The 19,027-nt window shown below is 35.1% G+C and overlaps 1 protein-coding gene and 1 pseudogene across 1 annotated transcript; one reads left to right on the plus strand and one right to left on the minus strand.

Annotated features, from left to right (window-relative positions):
- Positions 1-233: 233 nt before the first annotated feature.
- On the minus strand, positions 234-5,645 carry LOC108979375 (pentatricopeptide repeat-containing protein At5g25630-like). The gene is made up of 4 exons (XM_018950049.2): positions 5,477-5,645; positions 3,285-3,550; positions 1,941-2,849; positions 234-1,392 (listed from the first exon to the last, which is right to left on the minus strand). Exons 2-4 carry the CDS (start codon positions 3,345-3,347, stop codon positions 499-501), a joined length of 1,866 nt encoding a protein of 621 aa, XP_018805594.1. The 5' UTR covers positions 3,348-3,550; positions 5,477-5,645; the 3' UTR covers positions 234-498.
- Positions 5,646-14,938: 9,293 nt separating this feature from the next.
- Positions 14,939-17,895, plus strand: LOC108979370 (annotated as a pseudogene).
- Positions 17,896-19,027: the final 1,132 nt, after the last annotated feature.

Consider the following 19,027-nt stretch of genomic DNA (forward strand, 5'->3'; position numbering starts at 1 on the left):
TAAAAAATCACCTAGCATAGTGAATTTTACTCCCAAATAACACGTGGACGTAAGTATTATGCCACATAAATATCTGTATCTCTCTTTATTTATTCTTATTGGCTAATTTACCATTTATTTTATGAATGAACTCAAATAGTATCGTATCGACGCCCGAATCATCATCGTGGGCCGAGGATGATTATTTCTTCCCTTCTGGTTTGTCGTACAAATTAAGGCATCAACACAATGTGTAGCAGAAAAGGATGCATTCAAGTTGTTCACATTTCAAGGATTGATTTTTCATCACTTGAATGACAAAAACAAATGATAAACACAGTTGATCACCTTATTTACCGACTTATATAATACATTAATGGTAACCATATACATGATTGGAAGAAATGAAGTTTGTCTTTGTATGCATATATCTTTCTTGTACAACAATGGTTGATGGCATGTGTTGCTTCTGCCAAGAGAGAAGAAGATAGGATCACTGCAGTCACGTATCTTTGCTCATCAGTATATAAAAACTACTCCACATGTATTTACACAAGGCCAGCATGTCCGGACTTGTCTCTGGCACTGCTTCCTACATATGATCATTGGTTGCACTCCAAATGCAAATCTACGAGCGAGATCCATGGAAATGGTCGCATGTCGCTTGCTCTCGGATGAAATCTCAGATCCTTTAATCACCAGTCTGCTTCTCAAGTTAGCAACAGATGATCCATTCTGATTAGTTGCAATTACTTCAGGTATCTGCAGAAGATTAGAATAAGCAGCACTAACATTTTGTTTCTTATAAACTAATCCAGGTAAACACACGGGGACCTCACTCTTATAATTTTGTACATCTTCACATTCTTTTTCTGCGTAATTTAAAATTCTCATGGCTTCATTAACTAAGCCAATGGCACGCCAAGCCTGAGCAACAAGCTGGATAGTGGTCTCTTCAGGAACAACACCCTTCTCTTCCATGATTTGGAGAATGTCTTCTGCTTTCTGGGGTTGTTTTGCTTCTCCATACCCCCATATTAGAGTCTCAAATGTTTTCAAAGTAGGGGTGATTCCCGTTTGACACATTTTTTCATAAATCCTTGTAGCATGCTCCATTTTGCCAGCATTGCACCACCCGCTGATGATGGTAGTGAATATAACAACATTTGGATGCACACCAAAATTGCCCATTGAAGTCAGGAGGGCTTCTGCCTTCCCAGGCTCTCCAGTGCGCACAAAGCCTTTCGCAAGAATACTAAATGTATGAATGTCAGGTTCCATGCAAGCCTTTACCATGTCATTGAAGATCTCCTGGCATTTGTCCATGAGCCCGGCTGAGCTCCATGCATCCATCATGGTGCTAAATGTTACCACATCTGGTTTGACCCCAAATTCTTCCATCATTGTCAGTGCCTGTCCAATTTATTACTTTTTTAAGTAAATGCTCACATAGAAGAGCTAGGAAACTAAATACATTCATAATGCTGGTTTACATATAACATGAAACATGAATTCTCTGTTTATTGTGATAAAATTTCTCTCTTTCCAGAGGTTCTCACTTCTCATGATCTAATTTCCTCAGAGTGTAGCCTAACCATAAAGCAAAATCAGCCCCAGGTCCTACCACAGGAGAACATATGTTTTAGTTATGGGGATGCCTTGTAGATCTTTACAAGCTCAGAGTGGTAAACAAAGTTGTAAACAACTATATGGCTTTCAATGATGCATATGAAAGATTTGTCCTTTTGGGTGGAAGATCAGCAAGGTGATTGAATTTTTGTTATGGCCAATCTTGCTCTAACATTCATATCATAAACTCATAAGGTTTGTTTACCACTCAATCATATTAAAGTTGATTTACAACCTACAAATAACTTCCCTGATTCTAGGATGAAATCTACAGAGTACAAATCTACCAAAAAAATGGAGAATATAACAATTGAATGGATGCGGGAACTCACCTCATCAACTCCATCACTGTCTGCAATGTCTAGAAATCCTTTGATAAGTGAGTTGAAAACATAAAGATTTGGATTTACACCAAGATCCTTCATTCTGTACACAAACCTCAAGGCCTCTGTCATATTACCTTCTTTACAATACCCATCAATGATTATGCCACAAGTACGCTCATTAGGCCGCGCTTTGTTTCTCTGCATCTCCAGTATCATCCCTTCAGCCCTACTTGTCTCCCTATTCTGCGCATAAGCCCTTGCTAATGTGTTATAGGTGACAACATCAGGTTGCACACCAGATCCCACCATTCTGTATACCACATTCCATGCTTCTGTAATATTCTTCTTGTTACACCAGGCTCTAATAAGAATATTGTATGTCCTGTCATTGGGTTTAATGTTTTCTTCCTCTAACATTAGCTCAAGCAGTCTCGTAGATTCTTCAGGTTTACCAGCAATTCCGTACCCCTTAATTAGGGCATTGAAAGTGCTGGTTGTGGGCTTACATCCACTCTGTTTCATTCTGTGATAGATTTTCGTGGCTTCCTCAACATTTCCGGATTCAGAGAAAGCATTGATCATGGCATTAAAGAATATTGAATCAGGCTTCAAACCATTCTTTTCCACTTTAGATATGAGAGAAGGGATGGACTTGAAACGCTTTTGAAGGGTCAAGGCAGCTACAAGAGTTGTATATGTTATAAGAGTTGGCCTGTGTCCCTCTTCTGCTATGCTCTTGAAAACGCTATGGGCTTCTTGAGGCTTCCTCCTTTCTATCAGAATACTCATCAATTTTGTTCTTGAACGAACTGTTTGGCAACCGTGTTTATCCAAACAGACAGGGCAACTCAATTGAATTTGTGAATCTGACGTTGACATTGAATGTATTTTGTCCTGCTTATGGAGATATGGTTCCTGAGAAGTTCAATGACCATAAGAATGTGGAAGTCCGTGTGGATACATGCAAATGATATGAAAGTAGTAACTTTAAATTAATTATAAAGTTCCTGTATATGACTATCTTTCTAATTTTGGGGACGACCACTCAAAAACAAAAAAGGGCCAAGTAAGCAGCTGAGATAATTTCTGCCGAGAATTGATCTTGATTTTCTTACTTTAGAACCAACTGGGAAGGAGCAATAAGATGTCTAATGTAATACACATAAAGTGCAACAAGGCAGCTAGACTAATTCTGAGATAATTTCTGCAGAGAATTGATCTTTATTTTCTTACTTTAGAACCAACTGGGTAGGAGCAATAAGATGTCTAATGTAATACACATAAAGTGCAACAAGGCAGCTGGACTAATTAAGTTAACTAGATATATGAACAAGTTCATGTGGTTAGTACCTTTACTGGTGATGCTTCAATTTGTTCCTTCCCTGTGGTTGTTCCTTCTTGGCGCTTACCCATGATGAAAATATGGGTCTCTCCCAGCCAAAATGTCTCAATACCTCTCTACCTGCTTCTCAATAATTTGCTCTACCGCTTTCTTGCCTGGTTGGATCTGTATTCTGGCTATCATACCATATACACGAGGGCAGAAATTGTTTTCCTGTCCCAGCTTTATTGTCTCTACACATATGCTGAATAAAGCGTCTTCTCCGAGGTGGAGCCTAGAAAGATCAAAACAAAACATTAACAAACATTTGACTAAGAGAATGAGTCATATGACCTGTAGCATTCCAGCATGTTTATATGTGCATTCATTGATTGGATAATCATATGAATACAACTGTTTTACAACCCGTTTTACATGATAATACCACTTCATTAAAATTATTCAAGTGTTTTTTTTTAGTTATGAGTTTCCCACCTGATTTAAATTTCAAATTTTGTCTATCCGCCTTCCATATTAAACAAATTTGTAGAAAGAGTTGTAAAAAATGTTATGTATGTATCATTTGTTCACCAAATAGAACTAGGAAGACCAGGAACAAGTAACAACCCAAATTCTTCCACAGGATCAGTACTAGACGCCAAAGACGGAGAAGAATCATTGAGAAGAACCTGCCATTTTATGCTATAATGGGTCATCTACTGGATTCTATTGAATCAGCAGATCTAATCTTCTGCCAGGGATGAACAATATATGATGTAAAGTTTGATAATAAAATGAATCAACAGACTACAGGGCTACTCGTGAAACCCTTATGAGAATTCATTGGAAACAGTGGGCGAAGATTGTATGCTCAGGTAACAAAATTTCAGATAGAGATGCCATTTCAGATGGAACCCACCGAGCCGTCGCTCCACTCCTCTTCCGCAAAATTCATGGGAGGCTCAACTAGTATTATAATAATTGAAAGTTATATGTATGACACAAAATTAGAAAAACTTGATCCCAGCCAACCTATCTGGAGCCACACCATTCAGTGGTGGATGAGTCGGATCCAAAATTCATCTTTGGAGGCCAAACTAGTATTATATTAACTACATCTCTCATAAAGTACATTGTGCTCTATATATAATACAGAATGTATTAGAAACATAATTTAAGATACAAAGTATTCTCAATATACTTGTCAATTTAGGAATATATGGCATGCATTTATACACACAATAAATACAGCTAAAGGTTTTACCTATTTAACCAAAAACATAATATGTTCAGCATTGACAGGGAAATTTTTTTAATAGAGTTAACAATGAGGAATGTTGAAGAGAACTCAAGGGAAAATGGAGAAAAGACATGAGTAGAAAAGAGGAAGTACAAGAGAAAAAGAAAAAGTTTGAAGGGACTCAAGGAAGAATAAAGAAAGATTACGAACTTTCAATATTTTTCAAAATATATTTATAGTTGTTGAATTTTACCAAATTTTGAGGGACATACTTTTAAGTTTTAATAATAATAATTTTTTTTATTAAAAAATAACTAGATTTTGAATTTTAGTAAGAACGTAAATATATTTTTCTAATTTTCCTTTAAAATATGATAATTACAGACTTTTTTTTTTTTTTTTTGTAGTTCAGGGGCTATTTTAGTTTTCATCCAGGTGGAAGGAATTTTTTAAACAATGTTGGGGGGCTCTCCAAACCGTTCATTAGTGAGACAAATCTTTCTGGAATCGTCAGGAACAGGAATACTCCAGCAAGGGGACATTGCAACAAAATCTCCAAGCAACAGGGTACAGCAAACTAAATTTACAGAACCAGAAGACCCAATTATGCTCTTTTCTATTTCTATTTCTTTTTCTCTTCCCAGAACAATCATAAGATACTATGGAATCTTCAGGACGAGGAATATAGGAGCAGATGATGAGCAAAGCTGAACAACTTGACCCTAATTAATTGTTAATCATGATACATTCTTCCATATTCTTTACAAAATAATTTCCAAGCAACCAAATTTACAGAACTAGAAGACCCAATTATACACTTTCTGGGCAAATCACCCTTACCAAATATGAATTGCAACATTAATAGAAATGTACAGCAACCCCAAACCAGAAACTTCTATTTTTTTTTTCAAAAAAATAAGATTTTTATGAACACAGACACGCAAATGAACCGAAGAAGTAGAGTTTGGAGGTAGTAAGTACCTCCTCAGTTGGGCATCTGCGAGGCGTAGGGAGAGAGTAGCCAGAGAGAGATTTGCATGGCTGGCTGCAGCACTTTGCATGTACTGGCCGATATATAAAAGTAGCAATAGCAGAAGTTAGCATATTTCTGTAGTGTAGTGTAGTGTTCCTTCTTGTGTTGGTGCTGCGACAGCCAGTTATCCACCACAGAATCTCATCCACAAATACTTACTCAGAATCAGAGATTTTGGATAATTTGCTGTGGCTGTGTACATTTAGAAGCCAAAAAAAAAAAAAAAAATGATATTTTGAATTGAAAATCATGCTCCATAAATTTTTTGAAAAAAAAAAATAGAATATATAGAATCTATATAAAAAAAATTAAAATTTTAATAATAAATATTATTTTTTTAAAAAAATAATTATGAGACGCTAAAAAAAAATTAGGTAATTTGGGGTCTTTCCACAGAATCTGTGGCACAGATCAGATTTTGCGCCACACTTGGGCTGGCCTTTGCAACACATTTCATTACTTCGCCGATTTCAGATTTTTCATGCATGTCGTTTCAAGACTTCAAGAGATGGGGAATAAAATCTCGCTCCTCTTCCTACTAATCACGTTTGTTTGATGGAGAATTGATTATTAAATAATTTTTTTTATAATCTTATAATCATTTGTACATTGGATAATTATTAAATAATCTAACATATGGATATATCCGTGGTAGTCCTAAAATACGGATAGGCATTAAGAGTAAATATAGTTAAATAATCTTAAAATATGTTATATAACTATTTTTACATATTCTTTTTACAACTTTGTTTATGTATGACATTTCTTTTTTTGTAAAACAATGATATTCCTACAAATACTTTACATAATAATAGATTTATTTTCCTATGATGCCATTTGATATTTTAATTGTCTATCAATTATTTAATTCTACATCAAAAAATTTTGAGAAGATAATGGTTAAAAAGATCATGAATTATATCTTTCTATTTTATAGCTTATTCTATGAGACCAATGCTAGTCTTCATCCAAGGACCAAGATCATGCCATCCCTAATCACACTTATTGATATGACAGATTTTAAGTGGATTAATATATTAACTACTATATAAAAACCATTTAAAAATGACCCATATTTTGTGTGATTATAAATAATGAAATTGAGGATGAAGAAAAATGTTAACGTCAAAAAACGCACAATTTGAAAGGGAAGATAGATCCTTTCCTGAGATGCATTGAGATAGGTTGGGCCTTGATCGGTGCTGTGTGGAGGCCCCGACAATGGTCTAGTGCGACTGTACGGTATCGGTGTGTACATCATAGTGATAAATAATATTTAAATATAGAGAAACTAAGGAGAGATGAACACACAGATTTACATGGTTCGGCATTAGACATACATCCACGAGGGTTTGAAGAGAGGAGATTCCACTATAATAAACTTGCTTACAATCTCTCATAGCCTCTCAATTCTCACTGTACAATCAAATCTGCATATCTATTTACTGGAAAAGAAGTTATCTCTGAAGCTCTTAAGTTGAAAAATAAGAAGTCAAAGTAGAACCCATAAATTAGAAGAAAAAACTAGAGTCCAAGTCTCCCGAACTATCGGCTCCTTATCCCTTTTATCTAACATTTTGCTTGCGTGCCCTCTATTTGATTTAACTCACTTTCCTATTTATTCTCTCTTGACACCTTACGCCTCACTTTTCATTACTTTATGTCAAATCTCTAATTTTCTTCTCCTGACATTACTTTCTCATGCCTTCTAATACTTTTATGCCTCTAGTCTCTTTTTGTTTCTCATTGTTTTTTAATATTTTGTTTTCTAATGAGTTCCACTATTAATAGGGCTTAAGAAATTTCATGGGCCGGAAAAAAATCTCCTCACAAAAAGCATTTATCATTTTACAAAAAACAAACATCCACTTAAGTTCTTATCTAAACTTAAACGATCTGGAGAGGAAGAGTCACAGACACGTGAGATACTGAGGGCTACAAAATTTATTGACCATTGTTGCACGAGAAATTCGTGTGGGTATTAATAAAGAGTTTTGTTACACAACTTCTATCACACTCTACACTTCATATTATTTTAAATTTTAAAATTTTTTAATATATTTTTTAAAATTTTTTTTGAGTTTATTCTTTTTAAATTATTTCAAATTTTCTATTCATTATTCATATAATAAATATATGATAAAAGAAAAAAAAAATAAAAATTAAAAAAAAATGTGCAGTGTGGAGTGTGAAGAAGTTGTGAAGATTTATTCATCAATAAATGTGGTAAAACTCACTTTATGTATTTATTTCTCTTCACTTGAGACCCATTAGTATGAGCAAGAATCTTTAAATTTTCTACCCTCCATTTAAAATAGAGTTATGAAAGAAGTTATAAAAAAAGTTGCATCTCTATCGCTGTTCAAGCAAAATGAAGTAAGAAAAATTAGAGATGAATGGAGATATAAATACATTATTTCATAACTCATTTTAAAATCATCCAATGCTGCTATAGCGCTATTTCTTAAGAAAAATTAATCCTTTTTTAGTTTTTCATCTAATTTAAATTTTAAATTCTACATAAATGCATTCCATTTAAAAGAGACACGCACAAGTCATTTTCCTTTCGGGTTTCTCTTTCAAGAAAGAGTAACTATTAAAATATAAATATATTTAATTAATTTATAAAATTACCAAAATACTTCATATCTTATACATGGTAAATAGATTTTATTTATTATAAATAGAAATCGAGAAGAACTTATATTGAGATCAATGAAGATTTTATATTACGATACTAAAAAGGTTATAAGTTTCTTGTGCTTTTTTCAGCAATTTTAATATTGTCATAAAAAAAATCGCTGTAAAAAGTGCTTATTTGTTGTGATTTCTATTTTGCTGCAAAATTCCAGTGCAAAGTTGGGAAATACTAAAAGAGAATTCACTGTTTTTTTTTTTTTTTGCGGTGACGTTTATAGCTATTGCGGCTATTATAGTCGTCACAAAAAAAATTTACTGTAGCGACAATTTCCATTTGTCGAATTTAAAAATTGTCGTAATAGATACTATTTCAGCGAAAATTGTCGCCATAAGAGTCATCTGGACCGCTTAATGTTTATTAGCGGCAAATGAAGAGCACCGGAAAATAGAATAAAATTTAAACCGCGTGTTTTCCCCTCAATTTAATTCCCTCAAGCCGTCTCCTCCCCCATCCCAAATCCCTCTTCTCCGCCCCTTTAGTGTGGTCTGTCTTGGGCCGTTGGATGCATATGAGGGATAAGGACCTGCTGCATTCTAGATGCTTCTTATTTCTTTTATTTGTTTAGACTAAGTTTTTATTTTATCATGTGTTGACCGAGTCTTACGTTAGTGGTCATATGGAGTCAGTTTATTAATTAGTGGGTCAGTCATGGTCGGTTAGTAAGTAGTGGATCTGAGCAGTTATTATGAGATTTGTACTATTTAAATTCTTGTTATTATCAATTGAAGGCATCGAGCCATTTCTTTAATATTAATCTTTAGTCTTGGAGGTGCTGGCTCCTTGAAGTGCCAGAATTCATTAAACACAATTAGGAAACGTAATAGTGGTATACAGAGCCAGGTCGGTTCCATGGCAAAAGGGACCCAACTGTCACAGCTTTTTGAAGTTGTTACACAGATAAAAAGCGACAATGCGGAACTCAAAGAAGCACAAAATCGACAGCAAACATTGTTGGAGGAACTCATCCAGTAAATGGGCAATCTTGCAAATAATTACACCGCCCTCTCTCACACCATTACTAACTTACCATACAACCAGCCCAGAAACAACCATCAAAATCCAGAAAGCAACCAAAATTCTGAAGTTAACCGTAACCACTTCAACAACCTAGTTCTTGAAAATCAGATTGGGAGTAGAACTATGAGACTGGATTTTTCCAAATTTGACGGATCTGATCCGAATAGTTGGGTCTTTAAGGCTCAACAATTTTTTGGTTACCATGGCACACCAGATACCCAAAAAATACATTTAGCCTCCTTCCATATAGAAGTAAAAGCTCTCACATGGTACCAATGGCTATTAACTTCTCACCCAATAGCCACTTGGCTTCAATTTGTGCAAGCACTTCAAGTCAAATTTGCTCATACTCCTTTTGATGATCTGTAGCATATTTCACCAAGTTAAGACAAGTATCTACAGTGGAGGAATACCAAACAGAATTTGAGGTATTATCCAATCGTATTCCAAGATTTTTGAAAGACTTTCAGATTAGTACTTTCCTTAGTGGGCTACGCGACGATATTAGAATTATGGTCATTATGTTTAGACCTACAAACCTTCCTACTACTTTTGGTCTAGCCTGACTATACGAAGAAGAGGTATGGCGCAGGTTCAAAAATAAAAAAAATATCAGCACCTTCCAGCCCAATCCGATTAGCTTCCACCAAAATCTAACTTTCCTAGATTCCTAGCACCTAACCCCCCTCAGCTACTAGGTCCCCCACCTCCTAATTATTCCCCATGACCAAACAAATCAGACCAACCCATTAAATCCCATCTTCCCATAAAGTGCATTACTTCAACACAAATGAATGAAAGAATGGACCATGGCCTTTGCTACTACTGTGATGATAAATGGGCCTCCAGTCACAAGTGTGAAACTCCCAAGCTATTCTTTTTGGAAGGATTAGAAGCTGAGGCTTAGGAAGAAGTCTTCGAAGATGTTCGAGAAGAACTTGCCATAAGAGAAGAACAAACATCATATGAGGAAGAGGCATTATTAGGCATATCACTTTATGCAATTTCAGGTACTCTTACCCTTCGTACCATGCGATTATGGGGGATATAAGAGAGAACTACTCTGGTGGCTTTAATTGATTCCGAAAGCACACATAGCTTAATTGACCCTAGCATAGCTAAGAAAGCTCATCTAGGGGTTACATGAAGCAACAACCTCTTGGTAATGGTGGCTAATGGGGATCGGTTACCTTGTTTAGGATGTTGTGAGGTAATCCATTCCACCTCTAAGGTAATTATTTTTATGCTAATCTATACTTGATGCCTTTGATGGGATGTGATTTGGTCCTCGGAGTGGATTGGCTATCCTACTTAGGACTTATCTTGTGGGATTTCACTCAGCTCACAATGAAGTTTACATGGTGTGAAAAAAAGATGCAGCTCCAAGGACTTAGTCCCTCAGATTTAACTATGGAAGATACATAAAATTTATGTATAAGGGGGAATTCTCAAGGATTAGTGCTACAGCTAATGGAGGTTTCAAAGCAACCCCAACACTATTCCTGAGGAGTTACAACCATTGCTGGAGAAGTTCCACTCAATTTTTTAAGAGCCCAAGGGGCTTGCTCCACATCTAAGTTAAGACCACAAGATACCCCTTATGGATGGTACCAAACTAGTAAGTATTCGGCCTACTGCTATCCATATTATAAAAAAACATAAATAAAAAAAATTGTTAATAAGTTGCTAAAAAATGGAGTCATATGACCTAGTCAAAGTTCATATTCCTCTCCCATATTATTGGTGCGAAAGGCGGATGGTAGCTGGACTGTGTGTGGATTACCGGGCTTTAAATCAAGCTACTATAAAAGATAAGTATCATATTCTTATCATTGATTAACTTTTAGATGAGTTGGGAAGGGTCTCAATTTTTTCTAAGTTGTACTTATGGTCGGGATACCATCAAATTTGGGTAAACCCCCAAGATATTCCAAAAATAACATTTCAAACCCACCAAGGTCATTACGAATTTTTAGTAATGTCTTTCGGCCTAACTAATGCCCCATCCACCTTCCTAGGGCTTATGAATGATATTTTCCGTCCTTACTTGAGAAAATTTGTTTTTATATTTTTTGATGATATTTTAGTATTTAGCAAATTCTGGAATGACCATCTTTTACACCTTGAAACAGTGCTGAAATTACTCAAACAACACTATTTGTATGCAAAGATAACTAAATGCAGGTTTGAGAATTCATAAGTAGAATATTTGGGGCATATCCTTTCCTCAAAAGGAGTCCAATCCTACCAAGATTTCAAGTATGTTGCAGTGGCCTCTACCGACTTCATTAAAGGCTCCAAGGGGATTTTTGGGTCTTACTGGTTATTACCGGAAGTTCATCAAAGACTATGGAAGTATTGTAGCCCCCTTATAATACTATTGATGAATGATGCTTTTCAATGGAACCCAAAGGCCACATAAGCATTTCATCACCTCAAACAAGTCATGGCCACTCCACCAGTTCTAGGACTACCAAATTTATCTAAAACATTTGTCATTGAGTGTGACGCTTCCGGAGAAGGCGTAAGGGCAGTATTAATGCAAGAAGAAAGACCTTTGGCCTATCTAAGTTAAGGATTGAGAGGTAATAATTTACACCTATCTAACAACACCGCAAAAAAAAAAAAAAAAAAAACCAGAGAGAAGCCAGAGAGCGTGCTTTCGGACATAAAAATAAGAGAGAGAAGTCGTGATAAGATGATGCAAAGACGCAAAGAGAGAGAAGACACAAAGATGTAGAGAGAAGAGAGAGCGTCACTTTCGAAGATAAAATGAGAGAGAGAGAAAGTGTTTTGGAAATATAAAAGCTAGAGAGAGCGAGTTAAAACAGAAAGATAAATCTCGAAAAGGAAAAAATCAAAAAACCAAAACACCCTCAAAGATCAAAATATCCTCAATTAAACTGACACAAAACGTTAAAACAGAATGACAAAAAAGAAAAAACATACAAAAGATGGACTGCAACATGAAAGACGACAAAAAGTATTATTCATAACTATCCACACTTATTATATATAGTATATATATATATATATATATATATATATATATTTATATATATCCATAGCTGCTCCTCCTACACTAGTGGACTTAACTTTCTAGTCGATGACTTTGACTGTATGAGTCATGACCTAACAACTTTTTTTAGAAAATTATTGTTTACATGTTTTTCTTTCTTGTATAGTTTATTTGTACCTAAAGGCTAAATCTATGTGTGGATGTCAATATTATTTCAATCTATTTCAAATCAACTATTTCAATTTAGTGGGTTAGGAGGAGAATATCACTTCCAACTATTATTTACATATTAATTCAAATTATTTGAAATCACTTCAGTATCTAAGTTTTTCAGTGAACTGAATAGATAAAAAAAATATTTGAATATAATATTAGTTTTTGATGTGATAGACACATATATAAATAATAATGTTTGGAATAAGAATATTTCAATGTGTTTGGAAAAGTGCGATCAGCCTTGGAATAGGTCAATAATTTAGAAAAAAAAAAAAAAGGTGCGATGCGACCAATAGAAAATTTTGCCTTAGGAGTACTTTCCTTTTTAACCCTTGTTGTTTTATTTTATTTTTAAGTTAGTGTATAGAGTACACTATCGATATCACTTAAATGGTAATATTTAATTTTTAAAATTTTATCATTTAAATTAAATTATGCAATGTAATCATTATATTAGGGATACTCTACCCACCAACTTTAAATTAGATTATATCTCTGCCTATACTTAAAAGCCGTTATATATGTACTGTTAATTACTGTTGATGTTACTATTCATTAACAGTAATGAACAGTGTAGATGTTTTTTTTTTTTTTTTACAAGTGTTTATATTACCTTCAACAGTGTAGATTTTTTTTTTTTTCGCAAGTGTTTATATTACCTCTTTCTCTTTAAATAGACTTTTTTTTTTGTATTCATCTAAAGAGTAAAATAAATTATTACTTCTGTCAAATGCTTGCTTTATAGTCGGATTGTCATGTAATTCTTATTTATAATTCTTGAATGTTTAGTGATTGTATTAGAATTTGTAAAAGCAAGTATATATAATTGAATTTATTGGATCAAATTTGTGTGATAAGTATTTTTTAGATTTTTATTTAAGTTATTTAGACTTTTATAGAGTAATACTAAAAGTGATATATCATCTTTAATCTTCAGATTTAATCTAACGGTAGAAGTTTAAATATTGATTTAAACTAACATAAAATAGATAATTAAAATATAAATATTTTATTATACACTTAAAATTAACTTCAATTTATATATATATATATATATCTGCTTATATCTTAAAAGAGGCTATCCTATTATTATTCATCAACAGTAATGAACAGTAAAGAGGCTGTGCGGTTTTTTTTCGCATATCCCTATACTGTTTATTACTGTTCATTAACAGTAATGAACAGTAAAGAGGTTTGTTTTGTTTTTTTTTCACGTTTGTTTTATTTTTCTATTTCTTTTTGGGTTCGTCTGTGTGAATGTCAATGTGCGACGTAATACCACAATCGTGCGTGGAGAATGAGGAGAGGGAGAAATGAAAGGTGAGGAAAAATATTAGTTTATAGGTTTTAAATTACAACTCTTCATCTTTAATTTTCAGATTTAATCTAACGATAGAAGTTTAAATATTGATTTAAACTAACATAAAATAGATAATTAAAATACTAATTTTTTATCGTTAAATAAATAATAAAATTTTACTATATATTTTTAAGAAAAAAAAATTATCTAATTAATTTAAATTTTTAATATAATTTAAATTTCATAATAAATGATGAACATAAATATATAATAATTTTATTTTTATACATTAGATTATTTTAATATTCAAAGTTACATTTTACTATATATTTTTGAACGTTTACCACCGCTAGTATATATATGTATTCTGCTTCATTTTGATGTCAATAGGTAATTTATAGAATTTCTAATTTAAAAAACCCGAGTTTTCGTCAGGTTCATATAAAAGGCTTTAAATTAACTTTTTTTTCCAAATATGGTCCACTTCTAAAGCTAAAGTTGCTGATGAATCACTTTCATGGGGAAAATTGGATTCCAATTTCCAATGCGATGGGGCCGGCCTGCCCACTTGATAATATTGGATTAACTTTTCTATATATGCTGCTAACTTTATGGAGTTGGATCGGAGCTCTTCATCCTCACCTAATTGTTTCTCAAGTTATTAGAGCACTAGCATTGGACTCATCAAATGATTTCAATCTTCAAAATTTGATGATTTTGGTTTTAAAATCCTGGCATTGGATTCACCATATGCTCAAATGTCAAGTTTTTAGCTACAGTACATTCATCTTCATCTTCAAATTTGAAGACTCACTATTCACACTCTATAACCATTATTTTATTTATTTAAATTATTGTTTTCCAATTTTGAGCCACAATATATTTAAGTTAGGAAATAATAATTTAAATATTAAATTAAATTATTAATTAACATATAGTTAGTGTAATTGTCAAATATAAAAAAAATAAATTAAAAATATTATTATTAACGAAATAATATTATATTATTATTTTGATGAATCTAATGGTTAATCCAATGTGGGGTTATGGATAGAGAGGTTTTGGATTTATGAAAAATATGTACTTTTCATCAAATTTTAAAGATAAAAATGATGAATCCAATGCTAATGCTCTTACACACGATCTCCATGCTCACTCCTATGATGATCTTCTTGTTCGTCTTCTTAGCTTTCCAGCTTCTGTGTCATATATCCATAGCTGCTGCTCCGCCTCCTACACCTCTTTACACTGCAAATGATGATGATGATAATATTTCACTCAACTGCGGTGCTTTTGGCAACTCAAAGGCTAAGGATGGGCGCCTATGGATCGGAGAAATGGACTCCAAATTCATTCCCCAGCTCGAAGATGATCACAACCCCAAATCTGTTACCTCTACAGCCCAACAACAAGACACCGTCGATACTGTCCCCTACACAACTGCCCGTTTATCTTATTCCCCATTCACGTACGTGTTTCCAATCACGGCCTCCGGACAAAAGATCATTCGCTTCTACTTTTACCCGGCTTCTTACGTTGGTTTTGATAGGTCTAAGCTGGACTTCTTCACTGTTCAAGCGGGTTCGTTCATCTTACTTAGAAACTTCAGTGCTTCCCTTCTTGCTAATCACTTGGGCGAATATACTCTCTGTAAAGAGTTCTGTATCAACATTGACAAGGATCAGAATTTGACTTTAACGTTCATCCCAACTCCAAGTCATGATTCTACTAATTTTTATGCTTTTATTAATGGAATTGAGATTGTCTCCATGCCAGACGACCTGTACTACAAGCCAGAAGGTGAGGGCATACCTTACTTAGGCCAAAACTATGTGTTCTACAGATTCTATGACATGGCACTGGAGATGGGTTTTCGATTACATGTGGGCGAGAGATTTATATCTTTGATAGAAGATGCATACATGTATAGAGAATGGTCCGGGGATGGAAATTATGATGGCGGCGCCGTACCCCCTCGTGAGCCATACTTGAACCTCACATACACGCAAATATCAAATTACAAAATTGCATCCACTGAGGTTTATTGGTCTGCAATGTCCATGGGTCATAACATGAGTACCAAGAACATGCTGATCTCTAATTTGACTTGGGTTACTTTACAAGTCGATTCGGGATTTGAGTATCTGGTGAGGCTCCAATATTTCTGTGAAGTGGAGCGGAACGTTACAAGCCTTTGCGAAAGGCAATTTATCATCTATATAGATAATACCACAGCCAAACATGTCGCTGATGTAATGCTTTGGAGCGAAGGTAGGGATACGCGGCCTGTTTATCGTGACTACGTGGTAATGATCCAAAATGATCAGGGAGTTGAGGGCAAGCGTAAGCTTTTCATTGCAGTACTGCATCCTATAGCAACTCCCACAACTTACAAAAATGCCATTTAAACGTGATTCAAGTGTTCAAGTTGGTCAGCAACCCAAAGCAGAGCCTTCCCAGATCCAATCTTGAATATGTGACCCCTCCACAGCCAGCTCAAAAAACTGCTCCAATGACTCATGTGGCTCAAGAACCTACTACGACGGTTGTGGCTCAAGAAACTACTACGACGGTTGTGGTTCAAGAACCAGCTGCGCCTTTAATAACCAACGAGCAGTCTTCATGGTCAAAGAAAACAATAATATCAATTGCCATTGGAAGTGTTGTGGGCTTCTTGGCCGTCGCAATTCTAGTGTGCTGCAAGGCTCTTTGGAAACCTGACAAAGGAAAGTCAACACAGGCAAAAGCCTCATCACTGCCCGGAGAGCTATGCCGCCGATTCTCACTAGAAGAAATCAAAACAGCAAGCCTCAACTTCCATGAAGAATTGATTATTGGCGTTGGTGGCTTCGGGAAGGTATATAAGGGTCTCGTTGAAGAGAGTACAATGACTGTGGCGATCAAACGCTTGAACCCAGAGTCAAAGCAAGGTCGCAAAGAGTTCTGGACAGAGATTGAGTCATGAGATGCTCTCGCAACTTCGCCATGTCCACCTCGTCTCTCTCATTGGTTACTGCAATGACGCGGGCGAGATGATCCTCGTCTATGACTACATGGCCAATGGGACACTTCGAGACCACCTCTACGACACGAATAGGGATCCCCTCCCGTGGATACAAAGGCTCGACATTTGCATCGGAGCAGCCTGTGGTCTGAACTACCTTCATACGGGAGTGAAGCACCCCATCATCCACCGTGACGTAAAGACGACCAACATTTTGTTGGACGAAAACTGCGTGGCCAAGGTTTCGGATTTCGGGTTGTCCAAAGTGGGTCAGGAAAACACGGCTGTTAGTACCATGGTAAAGGGCACGTTCGGGTACTTGGTTCCGGATTACGCAAGACGTCGGCAACTGACAGAAAAATCGGACGTGTACTCGTTCGGCGTAGTGCTGCTTGAGGTATTATGTGCCCGAAAAGCACTGAACACAAAATTGGAGGAGGAGCAATGGAATTTGGCCAACTGGGCCAAGAAATGCATTGAGAAGGGGATCATGGGTGAGATCATAGATCCGAATCTGATGGGCAATATAGCTCCGGAGTGTTTCAAGGTGTACATGAATGTCGCAGAGAACTGCGTACGTGATCAGGGGATCCAACGGCCCACCATGAACGATGTTATGGCAAACCTCAACTTTGCATTGCAACTACAGAAGGAAGCAGACATTGGGAAGAAGGAAGCCAATCCAGCCGACAACGAAGCCTATACGGAAGTGTTATCATTCGATGTTTCCGACATCACCGGAGCTCGTCGATACAATAACGTTTTCAGTGGACGTGTGTCTGAATCGGATAGTGGGACCTGGTTGATTAGTAGTAATACAGGGGATGACCTACCCGAGTCGAATTGATACGGATAGCTAGGCCGAGGCCTGAAGATTTGTTTACGGATAACAGCAACTCTGCAGAGGTATTTTCTTGTTTACGGATAACAGCTTAGACAAAAGTGAATTCTCTAATTAAATTTTAGTCCAACTTTATTAATTCCACTAGTAATACTTTTAATCTGTTTTTGATATGATGACTTGATTTGAAAATGATTCGTTATGGTTTTTTTTGGGTTGATTTTCATAAGCTTGTGCAATGGAGCGTAGCTTTTGGCAGATAGGCTTATGCCATGAAGTGTAGGTCTTGAGATGCACTCAACATTCTGCTCGAGTTAGTAATGTAGATAAATAAAATTAGAATTTCCATCATGTAATCTTATATATATGTTTATTTTGAACAAAATGGTCATTCTAAATAATAAAATTTTATCTTAAAATATATTTTATGATTTTTCAAAAAATAAAACTACCTTCAATTCTATTGATGTAGCCACGTTATTGAATCACGTTAATTTTGTATAATATGATTAATTTACTTGTATTTAATTTGATTTTTCTGTCATCATTTCCACATCTTATTCTATGTTTTCCTTACGAATGTGTGGGGTGGTACTTCTTATATCAAGTTCAGAGAAGGGAGAAATTATATGCATTATGCCTGCGTGTGAGTTTGTGACTCAGGCTGATCTGATCGTCATTCTCGATCGACGTCAAGAGGAACTTCCTTCTGTGCAATTATTCTAGGCCGACATGTTTATTTGGAAATGGAATTGAAGTGAGAATTTCACAACTTTTTAACAAAAACTCCATTTTTCTTATTTTTAAGTTTTCATTTAAAATAAATTAAAAATTAGAAAAATGGAGCAGCAGTAGCCAGCCACCTATAAAAAAAGAAAAATATTTTAGTCACAATAGGGTTACACAAAAGTAATCTCATAAACTGACCTGACTTGATGTGATTCGTCAGATTATAAAATTACTTCTATTGTAAGATAGATCTAACGGATCAGATAAAACCATATCAATTTGTGAGATTGTTTTTGTATAATTCATTTGTGAATATAGCAATACTCATAAAAAAAAACGGAGGGGCGGCTGGACCACCACCTATCAAAGCCTTTCAAAGGCAATCCGGCCACCCGACCACCCACAAAATTTTTTGAAAAAAAAATGTCTTTTATAAATTTATATTAATGTCATTGTAATTATCCTCTCATATTTGGGCGGAAGGAGTACTAGTTCTCGTATTTGGGTCAACAAACGAGGCCGTGATTGACAAGAAATGATAGGAGACTTCAATGGATATTCACTTAACAAACCAACATATCAATATATAGTGATAGAGTCGATAAAGAACCCAATAAAACCAGATCAATTTAGTTGAATCTCATAGATGACATATCGTTTAGAACATTGAAG

The sequence above is a fragment of the Juglans regia genome, chromosome 1 (genome assembly GCF_001411555.2).
Source record: "Juglans regia cultivar Chandler chromosome 1, Walnut 2.0, whole genome shotgun sequence".
Classification (NCBI taxonomy): Eukaryota; Viridiplantae; Streptophyta; class Magnoliopsida; order Fagales; family Juglandaceae; genus Juglans; species Juglans regia.